This window comes from Crocuta crocuta, unplaced genomic scaffold, assembly GCF_008692635.1.
Source record: "Crocuta crocuta isolate KB4526 unplaced genomic scaffold, BGI_CrCroc_1.0 scaffold26, whole genome shotgun sequence".
In the NCBI taxonomy this organism is placed as follows: domain Eukaryota; kingdom Metazoa; phylum Chordata; class Mammalia; order Carnivora; family Hyaenidae; genus Crocuta; species Crocuta crocuta.
Genome location: NW_027532249.1, coordinates 6,794,502 through 6,811,975, shown reverse-complemented (window position 1 = coordinate 6,811,975; position 17,474 = coordinate 6,794,502). Strand labels below are relative to the sequence as shown.

The 17,474-nt window shown below is 38.7% G+C and overlaps 1 protein-coding gene across 5 annotated transcripts in view; it reads right to left on the bottom strand.

Moving 5' to 3' along the window:
- The window catches only part of L3MBTL4 (L3MBTL histone methyl-lysine binding protein 4), a 416,667-nt gene that overhangs the window by 114,284 nt on the left and 284,909 nt on the right, over positions 1 to 17,474 (bottom strand). For all 5 annotated transcript variants that reach the window (XM_077778214.1, XM_077778215.1, XM_077778217.1 and 2 more), the window contains one exon: positions 2,413 to 2,586. In XM_077778214.1, the coding sequence (XP_077634340.1) occupies positions 2,413 to 2,586 (174 nt within the window). The remainder of the gene's footprint in view (positions 1 to 2,412; positions 2,587 to 17,474) is intronic.

The following is a 17,474-nucleotide window of genomic DNA, read 5'->3' as shown; positions in this document are numbered from 1 at the left end:
GATGGATGGATGGAGAGATAGGTGGATGGACGGGTGGATGGGAGGCATGTGGAAACTGTAACTCTAATTTTCAGTAATTTAATCCCCACGTCTATCCTGGGACAGGAGCCAAGTAAAAATCATTCTCCTCAACACGTAGAAAAAAAGAGATGGAATTTAAATATTCTCCTCCACCTGTCTCTGATATCTTGTGATTTTAAGAGCAAAGATTTGGGTTATGGAAAAGCCAGCTTCAGGAAACTACTACAAGTAAACTGTCAGGAGAGTTAAAATATATGTTTTTCAGCTCATAATTGGCCTACATATGATTCCTTGATGATTTTCTTCTGTTTTTTCCCTAGCCTGGAATTCTAGACCACGAACAGGATGTCACAGAGATGGGGACAGAATCAAAGAGGACATTATGGCTGGTACCATACACTGTCATGATGGCTGGTTAAAAAAAGGGGGTACAGGGTTTGGAGTGCAAGGTGGGTGCTGGTCTTGAGACTGGAAAATAAAAGAAGGCTTAAGAATTCAAGACGTGCACAGCAATGACTCCCCTCCCCTCTTCCAGCTACTTCCACAGTACTAGGCTTACATGAGTAGGATTCAACAGTGATTTTTCTGCTTGGTTATCAACTGACATTCCTTACTTCTTTCTACTGTAGTAATTATGCTTTTCTGATGTATTTCAGTGCAAATCCTCTTAAAAATAGTAAGGCATATAATAATATATTGAAAGAGTAAGTTCCTACGAGGAGTTCAAGATAGGGGAGGCCATATATCCGTGTTGGCTAAAAAAGAAAGACTTAGATAGCCTTAAAGAATGTGGCAGTTCTAACAGCTTTTTTTAAAGCACTCCAAAGATCTGTTTTTTCTCTCCAGCACTTGACATTGAGGATGAATGTCTAAAATGTTTACAAGAGAAACGGAATTTTTATTTGGGAAAAAAAAAAAGATAACAGAACAAAGAGTATGAGCAAATGGATGCACTGGTCTCTAGAATTCTGGGTGGGATAAATACACACCGTTCCTTGGAAGATGGTTTTAAAAAAAGGCAAGGAAAAAAATTCTCCCTCAACTAGGAAATAGAAAGGATGCTCGAGCTTTCAAACCACTTACAGTTGTAAACAGTGTAGGTGGGAAAGGCAGTAAAGAACAGCTAGACCCTGTGAAGTTGCAACAAGAGAAGTGGGTGTATCACAAATAATAAAAATGCAAGATGCAGCTACAAAAATAGAGAGGCATGAGTGTCCATAGGAAATAAAGTATACATTAAAGCAGAGCTGATCTGCACAGTGGTGTGCGGAGAGAGCAACACCAAAATCAGCTATTTATCAAGAATGAAAGGTCACCCAAGTACCTGATACCCACATCTGGATGGGAAAGAACAAAACCCACACTTCGCCCCGAGCTCTCCCCACAGACGGGTCTCTCCTCGGGAGCGAAGGAGCAGCCCTGCTGGGACCCACGGCATAAATGGGCAGAAAGTTTTTGCAGTGGAAACGCAGCTCCCGCGCAGTGAAAGGCACACACCTCTTCCTTTCACAAGTGCTGAACAAAAAGAGCAAAGTTCTGGAGGTTCAGGAGAAACAGCAGCCCCCAAGTAGGGGCTCCCTCAAAGCTCAAGAAGGGAGAGTCTAGTGTCTTCCAAGGGCTTGATCGGGAGTGCCTCCTGCCTGAAGCGGGGTCTGAAAAACACCCACTTCTCACTTCTCTGACGGGCCTTCCTTCCTTAGTTAGCTCCACCTCTGTCTAATCTCCCATTACTTATTGACTGTCAAATTTTTCTGTGTTTACAATTCCCCACGTGGAGATAGGGAGCTCTTTAAAAAAAAAAAAGTTAGATTATTAACACATTTAGGTTAAAACCTATCAAATAAGGTTGTGTTTGCAGCCTCTTCGAAAATGGTAAGATGTATATGAAAATTGAAAATCGATGCTTAAAACAGAAGTGGGCACGTAAGAATAAAAGGACAGGGCGTGATCAAGGAGTCAACATGGAAATGGCTCCGAGGGAGAAGAAATCTGGTGTGATGTGCATCTGGATTAACGATGACAAGACCGATCCCAGGTGGGGGACGCAGTCCTTGTGCGACTTGGCTGGATGCAAATACTCGGCCATGGCTATGAAACCATCCCGAAGAATACAGAAGTTCAAGATAAAAGGGAATCTTATGGGATTTTACAGAGGAGATGTGCTTTCTTATCCCTCATATGTATATTTAGAAAGAGGTAAACTCAAATTGAGAATAAATTAAAAAATGTGTTTTAAATGAACGTCGAGCCTTCTATGAGCCAGTGAACACAATCAGACCCAAAACCAAACGTAACTGCTTCAAGAAAACATAAGAAACTATTACGGCTAAAACATCTGCTGTTATTCTGCATGGTTTGCGGTCTGATTTACATTTTTAGAAAGTTTCTTACCTGGGCTGACTGTTCACTTTCTCATGTTTTCCGTTGAAGTTCAAAGTACAGAGGTTCTTCGATTTTGAATGCGAAGAGTCAGACTCCAAATTTGCCTGTGTTTGTTCTTTCAGACGATCATGAAGAGTCGCCTCCTTTTTCAAGTTCATGTCCGAATACGGGCAGCCAAAAGCACTGGTTTGTATAAAAGTGAGAGCACAGTTGTCAGTTTATAGAGATAAATCAGGAACCCGTGGTCACTGAAACCGACTTACGCCCAAATGTTAAGACCTGAATACAGACATTCTTCTTTGAATACACCCTACTACATTTCTTTTCAGGTTGTCCTTTGAGGGAATCTCAGGTACCGGACCACAGACGCTGATCAGCAGAATACTATAGGCAGAGTCATCAACATATACAGTTTTACAATCTCAGAAAATTAAAAATCTAAGAATAACATAATGATATGCTTCCGGTACAGTGATGAAAACGTTATATCAACACTTGATTGGAAGTTCTTATCTTCTTATATTTACGCCCTGGTTTGATCAGGGACATCACAAAATACCATGGGTAACTACCAGTATCAGAGAATATTTTGTTCCTATTTCTTAACACTCATGTATCCAGAAATACTGTATCTGTATTTCTGCTGAATCCTTTTGAAACCTGCCAGGAAGTGCTGTGACTGAATGTGAAGAGACACCTCAGATGAAAAAGGAGAGCCCACAGTGAAGGCTGAATCTTGAATCTGGAGTGTTTGGAGCCTAACTAGCAAGGATCTGCCGGGACACATGATCTGGTTCTTTTGACGGGCTGATCAGTAGTCTCAGTTAGACTTCTCTGCCCACGTCCCTGTCTCCAAAGGATCCCCGAACCTCTGCTGCTGCTTAGGGATGAGAGAGCCACTGTCGGGGAAAGCACAGGTGTGACAGGAGGTCACCTACGCCCAGCCCTGGGGAAAGTATTTCAGGCTCAAGCTTCAGTTTCTCTTCAGTTAAATGGGAAAATCAGATCCAACCCTAAGGGTTGCTGGGACCAAGAGAAATCACACACACACACACACACACACACACACACACACACTCACACTCACACACACATTCACACACATACACCCCATTACCTGGTAGTTGCTACTATTATCCCATACTATCATCCTCTTCATCTAGGGAAGTACATAGTCAAACACATCAATATCTAAGCAGTTGAGTCTTTTTTATGAATTTACTTCCAATTTTCCATACATTTGCTAATATATGATACACAATAAATTATTTCTGGATACATGAACGTTTTCTTTTTGTATTTTAATGGCATGATAAAATCAGGGACCAATGCAGTTTCTCGATTTTAAAATAGACTTGAGGTTTCCAAGGAGAACGTATAAACAATCTAACGCCAGATTATTAGTTTATTCAGTTATAGATTCAGTAATCCATTAACTGAATGTCTCCTACATTATAGGTATTAGGCACTTCAGAGAATATAAATCTGGGGAAGAAGACACATACTAATAAATACAAATTATACAAAGACCAAAAAAGCTACCTCTGTGGAGTATGTACTATAGGTCCATTGAAATTCAAGGTTTTTTACGTAGATTATTTCTAATATTTAATACTAAATACCCAAAGATGGTACTCATATATTTATTTTATAGGTAAGAAAATAGTCACACACAGGATAAGCAACTTTCCCAAAGTTACCTGGCACTTTCTTGAGAAGCTTCAAAATAGTTCCTTTAATTAGCAGCAATCAGGTGGGCAGAAGGGGGATAAGGTTTTTAACATCAAGAGAAGAAACACGAGGGGCGCCTCGGTGGCTCAGTCGGGTGAGCGTCCGACTTCGGCTTAGGTTATTATGATCCCGTGGTTCCTGAGTTTGAGCCCTGCTTCCTGCATGGAGCTTGCTGCTGTCAGCACAGAGCCCAGAGCCCGGTTCAGATCCTCTGTCTGCCTTTCTCTCTGCCTCTCCCCTGCTTGCTCTCTCTTTCTCTCAAAAATAAAAATAAAACATTAAGAAAGAGAAGAAACATGAGAGAACTGTGGTATAACTCCTGTGCAAAGAGAAGCCAAGGCAGGTATTTACAGGGTGTGGCAGTACTTTGTTCGCTGTGTCTCAGGACTAGGGGAAATATGTCAGCAGGTGCCAGGGTCCCGCGGAGGACCCAAGATGTGACTAAGTACTGTTTCTAATCACAGCGCAGCAGGAGTTATTTGTTTAGGCTACAGTATTTGAGATCTAATGGAGAGTTTTGAAAGAACTTTCTTCAGATAAAAGGTGAGGGCATCCTAGGGAAACTGGGCAATGTTTGTTTCAAGTACAACTGAGTTTTCATTAAGATACTATTACTCCGAAGTTTTGCTATCCATCTAACACACACACAATTTAAGACTTTTTTTTTTAGAGAGAGAGAGAGAGAGCACAAGTGGGGTAAAGGGGCAAAGGGAGGAAGAGAGATAGAATCTTAAGCAGGCTCCATGCTAGATGCAGAGCCCAAAGCAGGGCTCAAACCCGCAATCCTGGGATCATAACCTGACCCAAAATCAAGAGCCAGACACTCAACTGACTGAGCCATCCAGGCACCCTTCAATTTGAGACTTAAATGATTCATTACAGCCACAAGTTTTCCTAATGCCGTATGTTCACCCCAACATGACACATGCTGCAAGGCGCTAACACTCTCTATTTGTGTAGCCCTGTAGACGGTGGCCACAGGCCCTCTTGTTCAGCACTTGCTTCAGCTCAAAGAAATTTTGTTTTCCTCAACCTTCATTCATAAATCAGTCCCTCAAGTCATTTAATCACTCGTTTATTACTGCCCAGTTCCAGCCTAGCTCCTGTCCCCGCAGTAACGAGGGATGCAAAACTAAATGGAACACCACACGCGTCACTTGAACGGAGCTCCTCCCGATTCCATGAGGCAGGCCCTGTGAGAACACATCTCTGGGGTACACAGATCAGAATGGGGTGTGATGTGCAAAAGAACACAGCAAACGACAGAAACACATGTTGCATATTTTGGTGAAGAACTTGAAGGAAGATAATGACGGGAGATGAAAGCACAGAAGAAGCAGGGGATGATCTCAGGGCTCTCAGATCTAGTTGTCTGTACCCTTTCTAACCTGTGCTGTGCTAGGAACAAGTTTCTGGATTTCAACACTGTCCTTACTTGTATTCTCTGCAGAGAAATATTTATGTGAAAGAGATGGCATCCCAAACTTTGGCCTGCCTTTCTGCAAACGCAGACCCTAACTCATGTGCATGTGCATGTGCGTGTGTCATGACATGCCTGATTCCCCATAAATCTATACCCGTAGGAAAAAAACCCACTGAATTGGTTGTTCTAGGTGTGATAAAATGATTTAAAACTTACCTTTTTTAAAATGTTTTCAGAGAGAGAGAACAAGTGGGAGAGGAGCAGAGAGAGAAGGAGACACAGAATCTGAAGTAGGCTCCAGGCCCGACATGAGGCTAAAACTCACAAAGTGAGATCATGACCTGTACTGAAGTCAGATGCTCTACTGACTGAGCCACCCAGGTGCCTCTAAAACTTACTTCTGAGCTGACTAAATATTGGGGAAAGGAGGTTCTGAAGGCAGGGTCTCTTTAGAAAATTGTTGACCTAAGCTGAAATTTTTATGGCTTAAAGCTCTGTTGGCCAAGATGTCAGCTTCTGACAGGAAGTAATACATTCAAATTTCCACTCAGGCCACGATAGGAGGTGTAAAAACCACAGGCTGAGGGGGCAGCACAGAGCAGCAGCATTGTGTGGAAGACACGGGTGCTTTGAGCAGCCTGGCTCTGGGCCTCTCCTTAATTAGGAGTATGTTTGCTGTTTGCGGGAAAAGAAGCAAGGGACAACAGGTACTACCAGGTTGGCCCATAGGAAAGTGCAGTTTCTAAAAGACAAAGACAGTCAAATATCCAAATTTCATATGGTTCAACCGAATACTTGATAAAAAACGTCAGTCCCAAGTTCACCAACAGCAAGGCATATGAACAGAGGGCAAATGCTAAATAAGGAGAAAGGGGCCAGCCAGCTGCAGTCAAGTTTTAAAAGAGATTTTCTAACAAATTGAAAACTGAGATGCTAGCAGTCCTCTTCATAAGAAGAAAGAAACATAAAAACGTTGGCAATTTGGCAATTGCTTTTCTGAATCTTTTAGTATAAGGTTAACATCTGAGAATGAACGGAGAAGTAAAAGTAAATTTTATTGGTATAAATATTTTTTCTTTAGAAACATAGCCTGGGCTCCTTTGAAGAGCAGCACTCCTAAGTGTTGCTCTGTCTTCGAGTCACACAGGGTAATGCCGGACGCAGCAGCTGAGGCCGAGTTGCTGCCTTTGTGTCAAGCTCAGGAGGGCCCTCAGCCTTTGGCTTCTCCTCCTCCTTTTTGCCCACAGATTGGTGCAGTTTCCCCATATTCCCAGGACCAATCGTGATCTGAGGCTGAAGGTAATTTGCTAAATGCAGTCATCCATTCTAGGATTCAAAGGTCCAAACCTGAACAGTGCCCAGTGCTGATAGCTGCGCTCACACAACTGTTCATGACTCTGGGTGGCCTCGCGGGCTCTGAGTCTACTAGTGAGGCATATGCCCTAGTCCTTGTTCCTAAATGCCTTGTCGGCTGCCACAGCTAGAATTCAGAGGCCCTACTGGGACAGAAGCCCTATGTTCCTACTTTCTTCTTGGCGCCTTCGCAGGACAGGACTTCTGCCTCCCGGTCCCAACCCCAGAGCGAGGATCCACTTCCCAGATACTGCCTGGCTGGTCTTCTGTGCACTTCTCACTCTGAATTAGTCTCTATTATCATGCTTTGCCCTCTAACTGGGATCCCTACCTTCACACTGGATTCCCCACCTGGCTCTAATTCTGAGTCTAGATGATGACTACTGATTGCCAAACTTCTCAGACTCTAATTCTGCTCCTTCTACTATATGATCTTGTGTCAACGTCCTCTCCATTTTCTCAAACCTAAGCTGCAAATTTGGTTTCTGCTTCTCTTTGACTACCCTGATCTGCTGAAAATAATGGGCCATGTTCTGTGAAATCCTGGGTAATGGGCACTTTGGGGCTTAAGGTTTTAACTGAGTTGTCACGACTTATCTAATGGTAGCTTCAACCAGTGTACAGCTGCACCGGCCAGAGTCCCAGGCCAGTCTTCCCAGCCTTGAGCAGCCTCCTCCAGGCCCTAAATCACCCCTCGTTCCCAAGTACTGACTACCATTTTCTCTCTGTGACATGACATTAAACTGTTGGGAAGCATTACAAATTTCAGCAAGACAGCAAAGATGAAATAGCCCCTTCAGTGCTGTACCTCAAAAAATAAACAAACAACAACAACACAGAGGTCAGCAGTATTTCAGGAAGAATGTCAAGTCGTTGACAACCTTTCCTCTGATCCTGAAAAGTGAAGTTGCCAGAAATAGACAGTGGCTCCCAGGAGGAGTCCTGCACTAGCACTATGCCCTCAACTAGCCCATGGATTAGAGGCAGAGCAAGACTTGAAAGAGTTCTTTTCTAATGTAGCTAACCTACCCCTCGATGAGGCCTACTGTGTTCTATATTTTAGCCTCAAATTTTTTACCAGCCAACTATATGCTTTTCCTTCTATGACCCAGATAGGAGATACAGAAGAATCGGATCTCACTGGGGATATTAGATTCGAAGTCTTTTCATCTATCTTCCAAAGACAAAGAATTACTTGCTGGAGTAAGTGGAGGCATCCTATTTGGAAGCACTCATGGAAGAGACGGTCTGAGGGGTCTGCCTCTCCGAAACAAAAGGCAGAAGGGAAGCACTGAATGGCTGCCTCTACCAGATCATGAGAGAGGCCTCTGGGACTTGGCAGAGAAAGGGGGTCAGCGAGGAAATGGGAAGGAACTAGATCAGTGAATGCTTCCTGCCCTGTGATTTGGCCCTGGGCCCCGGGGCGACAAGACTCCATTCTCTGGCAGGTGGCCAGCATCCCACTGGTCATGTCAGAAGACCAGCAGCCCCGCCCCGCCATAGCCCACCCCACACTCTTTCCCAGTAGACTGAATACTGTTTGTTCTGTCATTTAACTTTCTGAAAACAAGCCACTCCTTTTTAACCTTTAATATGTGGGTTGTCTACACTTGCATAGTATAAGAATGTTAAATGGACATTTTTATTAAGAAAATACTGATTTTTTTTGCCCAAACAGCACCAAGAGACGTGATAAATACTCCACTGAAGTTTGGTGAAATTATGGAATACCTATCTAGTTTCTACAGAAACTTTTAAGAGCTAGCATGACTTAAATTATGATTTTGCTTCTATGACGACTAAGAGAAAGCACAAATAATATGTTGGAAATATAAACCCAGGAAAAAAAATTCATAGTTTTTAAATATCTATTGAGAATGTAACATAAATTCTATTATGTTGTTTTTCTCAAGCACAGAGATGGGCAAAAATCAACTGGCAAATATGTCAGATTCTAAGGTTTCAGAGCCAATTTTCTTCAAATTCAGGTGGCTTTAAAATAGCTGCTCAACACAAACTGCAGGTAAATTTTCTCTGATTCTGACTAGCTTTGTCCATAACAGCTGATACCCTCATCACTTAATTGTCATTAAAAGCTTTATGCATCCTGTAAACAAAAATTATGAATATTAATAAAAGTTTCCTAAGAAGACTTAAAAGAAGTCGACAGCTATAGAAGTCAGAATTCGAAGAGTTGGATAATAAATTTGGTTCTAAAAACAATTTTTTGTGGGGGTAATGCAGCCCATGAAGTCATGCTAGATATTACAAACTTGCCGAAATGGTCAGTTAGGAACTTGGAAGAGAATTACCATGCAAATGGAAGCTGTAATCAGGATAGTGCCAAAAAGCACAGGTTTAAGAATCAGAAGAAACTGGATTAAAGCTATTAGCACCAGAACCTTGGGCAAGCTATTCCACCTCTCTGTCTTCCACTCCATCTATAAAACAGTGATGAACAGCTTTCTCATAGGGACTTTTGTGAAAACCAAATGAGACAAATCAAGCAAGGTCCTGGTATTGTGACTACCACAAATTAGATGCTCATGAATTTTTAACTTGAAAAAGGCCGTCTAGGATACAAAATACTAATGTTCCTTTTTACTGTGGTTATTACATTTTCCATTCTATAATGTTTATTTCATTCTTTATTACTTAAAGCAACTTTACTGAGGTATGATTGACATATAAAAAGCTGTACATGGGGCGCCTGGGTGGCTTAGTCGGTTAAGTGTCTGACTTTCACTTAGGACATGATCTCGCGGTTCGTGGGTTCGAGCCCTGCGTCGGGCTCTGTGCTGACTGCCAGCTCAGAGCCTGGAGCCTATTTCAGAGTCTGTGTCTCCCTCTCTCTCTGACCCTCCCCTGCTCACGCTGTCTCTCTCTCTCTCTCTCCTAGAAATAAATAAAAAAAATATTAAAAAAAAAGCTGTACATACTTATTGTATACAACACGATGGAGTTTGGGAGAAGTATATACCTGTGAAACTATCATCACCATCAAGGCCATAAATATACACATCACCTCCAAAGCTCTCCTCCTGCCACCTTAATTATTTTTTGTGTTTTAGTAGGAAGAATACTTGAGGAGCACCTAGGTGACTCATTCAGTTGAGCATCCCAATTCTTGATTATGGCTCAGGTCATGACCTCATGGTTCCTGGGGTCAAGCTCTGTGTCAGTGAGGAGCCTGCTTGGGATTCTCTCTCACTCTGCCACCGCTCCCCGCCCTCACTGGAGCACACACACAAGCACACACAGGCACTCTTTCTCTCTCAAAATAAACATTTAAAAAAAGAGAACATTTAAGATCTACTTTCCTAGCAAATTTTAAGTATATAAAACAATATTAGCTATACACACTATGCTCTATAGTAGGTATGCAGAATTTATTGATCTTGCATAACTGAAACTTTGTACCTTTTAACCTGTCACCTCTCCATTCCCCTTCCCCAACCTCTAGTGTCCACCATTCTACTCTCTACGAGTCTATTTTAGATTCTACATAAAAGTGATATCATACAGTATTTTTCTGGCTTACTTCACTTAGTATAATGACCTGCAGGTCCATTCATGTTGTAAATGGCAGGATTTCCTTCTTATTAAACCGATTTTCTGTTGTGTGTGTGTGTCACATTTTTTCAATCCATATATCCACCAATGGGCATTTAGGCTGTTTCTATATCCTGGCTATTGTGAATAGTGCTGTAATAAACATAAGAGTGCAGGTATCTCTTCAAGAATCTTACTTCAGTTCCTTTGGATATACACCAGAAGTGGGGTTGCTGGGTAATATGGTAGTTTTATTTTTAATTTTTTGAGGAAACCCATACTGTTTTCCAAAGTGGCTGCACCATTTTGTATTTCCACAGCAATGCACAAGGATTCCCATTTCTCATGCTCACCAACACTTGTTGTCTTTTTATTTTTATTATAGTCATCCTTACAGGTATGAGATGATATCTCATTGTGGTTTTAATTTGCATTTCTCGGATGATTAGTGATGTTGAGCATGTTTTCATGTGCCTGTTGACCTTCTCTATGGCTTCTTTGGAGAAATGTCTATTTAGGTCCTTTGCCGATTTTTAATCAGGTTATTTGTATGTTTTTGTGACTAAGTTGCAGGAGTTCATTACATATTTTGAATATTAACCCCTTATCAAATATGTATGGTTTGCAATATTTTCTCCCATTCTGTAGGTTGTCTTTTCATTTGTTTGTGATTTCCTTTGTTGTAGGGAAGTTTTTTATTTCAGTGTTATCCCACTTGCTTTTTTTTTTTTTTGCTTTTGTTGCTTGTGTTCTTAGTATCTCACTCAAAAAATCATTGTCAAGACAAATGTCTAGGAATTTTTTTTATAAAGTAGACTTCATGCCCAGCATGGAATCTAATGTGGGACTTGAACTAACAACGCTGAGATAAAGACCTGAGCTGAGATCAAAAGTCAACTGCCTAATTGACTGAGCCACTCAGGTGCCCCAAGGAACTTTTTACCTATGGTTTAGGATTTTTAAAATTTCAAGTCTTATATTTCAGTTTTTAATTAATTTTGAATTGATTTTTAGGTATGGTATAAGAGTCGTTTCATTCTGTATGTGGATATCCAATTTTCCCTATGTCATTTATTGAAGAGATTATCCTTTCTCCATTGTATATTCTTGGCACCCTTATCAAAGATCCATCAACTCTGTGCTCTACTGTGTTCCTTTATGTGACTACTTTTATGCTAGTGGCATACTTTTTTGATTATTATGTTCTGATTGTATGATAGTATAATTTGAAGTCAGGGAAGCATGTGATGCCTATAGCTTTGTTATTCTTGCTCAAGATTGCTTTGGCAATTCAGGGTCTTTTTTGGTTCTGTATCAATTATAGGATAGTATTTTTTTCTATTTCTTTGAAAAAATGACAGTTTTGATAAGGATTGCACTGAAGTTGTTTTGGGCAAGATGGATATTTTAACAATTTTATTTCTTTCAATCCATGAACATGGGATATCTTTCCACTTATTTGTGTCTTCTTTAATTTCTTTAATCAGTGTTTTATCATTTTCATTGTACACATCTTTTGCCTCCGTGCTTAAATTTATCCCTATGTATCTTATTCTTTTTGATGTTGTTATAAATTTTTTAAATTTTTTTTTTTTTTTTTGAGAGAGACAGAGCATGAATTGGGGAAAGGCAGAGAGGGGCTTAGCTGTCAGCACAGAGCCTGACACGGGCCTCGAACTAATGAACTGTGAGATCATGACCTGAGTAGAAGTCAGATGCTTAACCAACTGAGTCACCCAGGTGTCCCTTTTTTGATGCTATTATAAATGAAAAATTCTTAATTACTTTCCATATAGTTCATTGTTAGTATACAGAAACATAACTGACTTTTGTAAATTGATATTCTTTCTTGCAAATCTACTGAATTCGCTCATTATTTTTAACAGTTTTCCAGTGTAGTCTTTAGGGTTTTCCATATATAAGATCCTGTTAACTGCAAACAGAAATAATTTTACTTCTTCATTTTTGATCTAGATGACTTTTAATTTTTTTCTTGCCTAATTATCTGGGCAGCCCTTACAGAGCTATGTTGAATACAAGTGGCAAGAGTAGGCTTTCTTGTCTTTGTCTCATCTTAGAGGAAAAGCTTTCAGCTTCTCGCCACTGAGTATAATGTTAGCTGTAGATGTGTCATGTATGACCTTTTATTATGTTGAACTACAGTCTATCTATACCTAATTTGTTGAGAGTTTTTATCATAAAAATGCTAAACTGTATCAAATTCCTTTTTGGCATATGTTAGGATTATAGAATTTTTATCCTTCAGTCTGTTAATGTGGTGCATCACATTTATTGATTTGCATTCATTGAACCATCCTTGCATTTCTGGGATAGATCCCCCTCAATCATTGTGTATGATCATTTTGATGTGCTGTTGAATTTGGTTTGCTAGTATTTTGTTGAGGATTTCTGCATCTCTGTTCATTAGGGATATTGGCCTATGAATTTCTTTTCTTGTAATGTCCATGTCTAGTTTAGGTATTAGGGAATTGCTGATCTCATAAAATGAGTTTGGAAGTGCTCCCTCCTCTTCACTTTTTTGGAAGAGTTGAGAATTGGAATTTATTCTTCTTTAAATGTTTAGTATCATTCACCAGTAAAGTCATCTGATCTAGTCATATTCTCTGGTTGTGAGGTTTTTGATTATTCATTCATTCTCCTTACTCATTACTGGTCTGTTCAACTTAAATTTCCTCATGATTCAATGTTGGAAGATTGTATGTTTTTAGCAATTTATCTTCTAGGTTATCCAATATGTAGTTGTTCACAGTAGGCTCTTGTGATCCTTTATATTGTCATGGTTGCAGCTATAATTTTGTCTCTCTTTTATAATTTTATTTATTTTAGTCTTCTTCTTTTCTTAGACTAGGTAAAGGTATGTTAATTTTTACAAATCTTTTCAAATATGTATATTTGGTCTATCGTACTGCTCAAATTCCCTGTTTTCTATTGATTTTCTGCTTGAATAATCTATCCATTGCTGAAAGTGGGGTGTTGAAGTCTTCTACTGTTTTACTGCTACCTATTTCTCCCTTCACTTCTGCTAATGTTTGCTTTATATATTTGCATTCTCTGATGCTGGCTACATATTTACAATTCTTATATCCTCCCAATAAATTGACTCCTTTCTCATTATATAATTGATCTCCTTTATCTCTTATGACAATTTTTGACTTAAAGTGCATTTTATTTGACATAAATCTAAGCAACCCTGTTCTCTTTTGGCAGCCATTTGCATGAATTATCTTCTTCCATTCCTTCACTTTCAGCCTATGTGAGTCCTTAAAGCTAAAGTGAGTCTCTCCTAGGCAGCATATAGTTGGATCTTTTTTAAAAAAATTTATTTAATTACTCTATGCCTTTTGATTGGAGAATTTAATCCATTTATATTTAAAGTGGTTATTTAAAGGCAAAGACTTACTAATGCCATATTGTTAAGTGTTTTCTGAATATTTTATAGCTTCTTTTTTTTCTTCTTCTGTTGCTGTCTTCTTTCGTGATTTGATGATTTTTTGGTAACAGTATACTTCAATTTGAAGTTTGTTTATCTATTACAGGTTTTCTCTCTTTGTGATTACCATAAGGTTTACATAAAACATAGGTATAAAATCTAATTTAAGCAGATAATAACTTAAATCTATTGTATAAAAAACTATTATACTTCTCCCATTTTTTTATGTTATTCATGTCATGATTTACATCTTTTTATATGTGTATCTATAATGGATTTCTATAGATATAGCTATTTATAAACTGTTTTTCTCTTACCTTATTTTTTGTCTAGAGTTAAAGTGACTGATGTACCACCATTACAGTATAAGAGAATCCTGAATTTGAATGTATGCTTACTTTTACTGGTGAGTTCTATAATTTCATGTTTGCACATTGCTAATGCCAACCTCAAGATGACACAAATGACAGAATTAGTTCACAAGAAATGCAAAGCAGCCATAATAAAAACCATGCTTCAACAAGCAATTATTAATACACCTGAAACAAACGAATAAATGAAAACAACCACCAGTCCTGGATATGTATGGAGAAAGAAAACACAGGGAATTTAGGTCTCTAACTGGTCTGCCTCCTCCTCTTCACTTTTCATAGCCTTCATGTTTCTTTCATATATAATGTCCAGGTTTTAGCGGAAGTAATAGAGAAAAGTATGTCTGTTCCATCTTTCTGGCTCTGAATGATTATTTTAATGTTAAGAAACTTTACTGAAGGCTCTTCCTTTCTTTACTTTTCTTTTTTGGGGGATAATTTATTCTACTCATCTAACACACCTGAAGGATCCTGCAGTAGCAATAGAGGCTTTAGAGACAGACCAGGGTAAGTTTCAAGCCTCTTTCTACTGCTGATCCTCACCCTCTATAGATCATGGTTTTCCTACATGTAACATGAAGAATCACATTCTACTCACTGTGTCAATGTAAGGGTTACACTGGATGCAGAGTGCTTAATATAATAACTGGTGCATGTGCATTCAATGAAGGCTGTTTCAACCCTAATTTATCCATCTATAATTCATATTACTGTTAGTTATAAGGATTCAATTTTCACATTGTAGATGAAATTCAGAAAAAGGGAAGTATTATTTCTTTCCTTCCTTCTACTTGTTATACATGTGCACTCTTAGACCCAAATTAAAATTCTTTTGCATACATTCAAGGATCCTCTTGATCTGACTGCCTTTCAGAGCTCTCTCCGCTTTATCCATAAAACCTACATTCTAGTCATATCAGAAAAAAATCTATGCTTTCTAGATCTAACCCAGATTTTCCAATTTTTAAGAATATTTATCTCATTATACTGTTATTTGTATATATGCATCTTCTCTACTATAAGTTCCTTAAAATAATATAACAAAATAAATTATTCCTATAAGTGTAAACTGAGTAGGATTGGGCTATTTTATGCCTCAGCATCTCAGCAGGGTATCATTTACTGAGGAAATAACAGATACATAGATTATAAAATGTACATACATACAATTTATCCATGTATGGATGTCACTCAAACTGATGCCATGTAGGATTTCAAGCATAAAACCTAGAAAAAGACTTAACTATCTGAATCAGCACAGAACTTCACTCCTTTAATCAATATCCTCTAACTTGTACCATTTTGGCTCTTCTTCCAATCCCCCTATTTAGATAATGTAGGTTGAATCTTTCCTCCTAAAAGCTGCCTCTTAGAGAAAAATTAATCTAGGCTTTCTGGCATCTCTCCCCACTGCCCAGATGAAATAACAAAGGCCCAACTGCAGAGGTGAAGGACCAGCCCCTTCCTGGAGAAGATTTAGCCCTTATCACAACTTAGCCCCCTGGGCTCCTAACGTGGTTTTCAAAATAATCACAAATTTGAAACTCATAAGGCTAGACTACATGCTAAGAATAGGAACCCCACTGGTGTACAGAGAAATAGATAAAAATTCAATGCAATCTCCATTTATTTTTGTTTCATGTTAGATTTGAACCTGGTCATTTCATTAATATCTATTCTAACAGTAAAAAGTCAAATCTAACATATGACATTTACTTGGTATCTATTAGGAGATACTTTTTAATTGAGTATACAAAAATGCTGTTTGAACTATTCTGTTGTAGGTAATGTTTTCACCAAACTAGATAGGGAAGGAAAGGTGTATCAAGAATGAGAGGGGCGCCTCCTGGGTGGATCAGTTGGTTGAGTGTCCAACTTCAGCTTAGGTTCGAGAGTTCGAGCCCTGCATCAGGCTCTGAGCTGGAGCCTGCTGCAGTTCTGTGTCCCCTCTCTCTCTACCCCTCCACTGTTCACAGTCTTTCTCTCTCTCTCTCAAAAATAAATGAAACACTTTAAAAATTTTAAAAAAGAATGAGAGTTAAAGTGTGTGTGTGTGCATGCGCGCTTGTGTGTGCACTCTTCCCTCTAAAGTATTTTAGTGGATGGTTATTAGAAAATTTCAAATCTTCTGAATTTCAAAAAAATCTAAATTATTCTAGAGGAATATGGTAGTGTACTAAATGCAACAGTAATGACATTTAAAATTTTATGCTGAAACCAGCTTAATGTACTAAGTAAGTAATTTGTATAATCTATGCATGGAGAAAATCTGATGAATAGAATCGGCTGTTTAAAAATTTCAAACAGAATACTATTTACATGGTTAAATTAAGCAGTAAATTGAACAGTTATTAGGACGCCACATTGTTAATTCAATCAAAACAATTACAGTGATGAGTTTGTGTTTCTATTATTACAAAGGACATTTTTATTATTACATATGAATTGTTTTCACTTTTTAAATTTTAATATTTTAGTTAAGTGATATGAACATCTCAAGGTTACTTTTTATGGTTTAAATTGTCAAGTGCCTTTTCCTTTGGCATATTATAATTTGAAATACATTTAATTTCTGCAAAGGTCTTTGAAGTATTTTCTTCTTTCTATAAATATGCATTGTTTTAAAACAAAATTACACTCAGAAGGGAAAGCTTTCTTCACGACAGTTGTCCAAAGGGCATCTGGAGAAGAATTCAACTTAAAAATGTTCCAAGAAAAATTTTTAAAAATCATCCATAAATTAAAGTCATACANATATTTCCGTATGTATATATTTAGACATATTCACAAGCATCTAATCCCTGTGTTAAATGCTAATATTGACCCAACGTTAAACAGGTCATTCAAATGCTGTTTTGGGATGTTTGTTCTCAAAATGATAAATTCACCATTAACCTCACAAACCTCTAAAGCTAAGATTAGGAAAGCAGTCTGTGTGATGGACAAAGCAAAACAAAACCAGCCCATGTCCATGTCAGAGAACAAGGCATCCTTCAACTGCCTGAGCTAAGAAGTTCCAAACACTAACAGATAAAGGAGAATTTACAGAAGTCTTGCTGCCCACCCACCCTTCCCTGTAAGCGGTGCAGTGGACAAATTCTGGAGTACCATAAAGGCATACATTTTAGATCTCAATTTAAGAAGTGACCTTTTATCATTCCACAGTCTGCAAATAAAAACTCATCTGTAG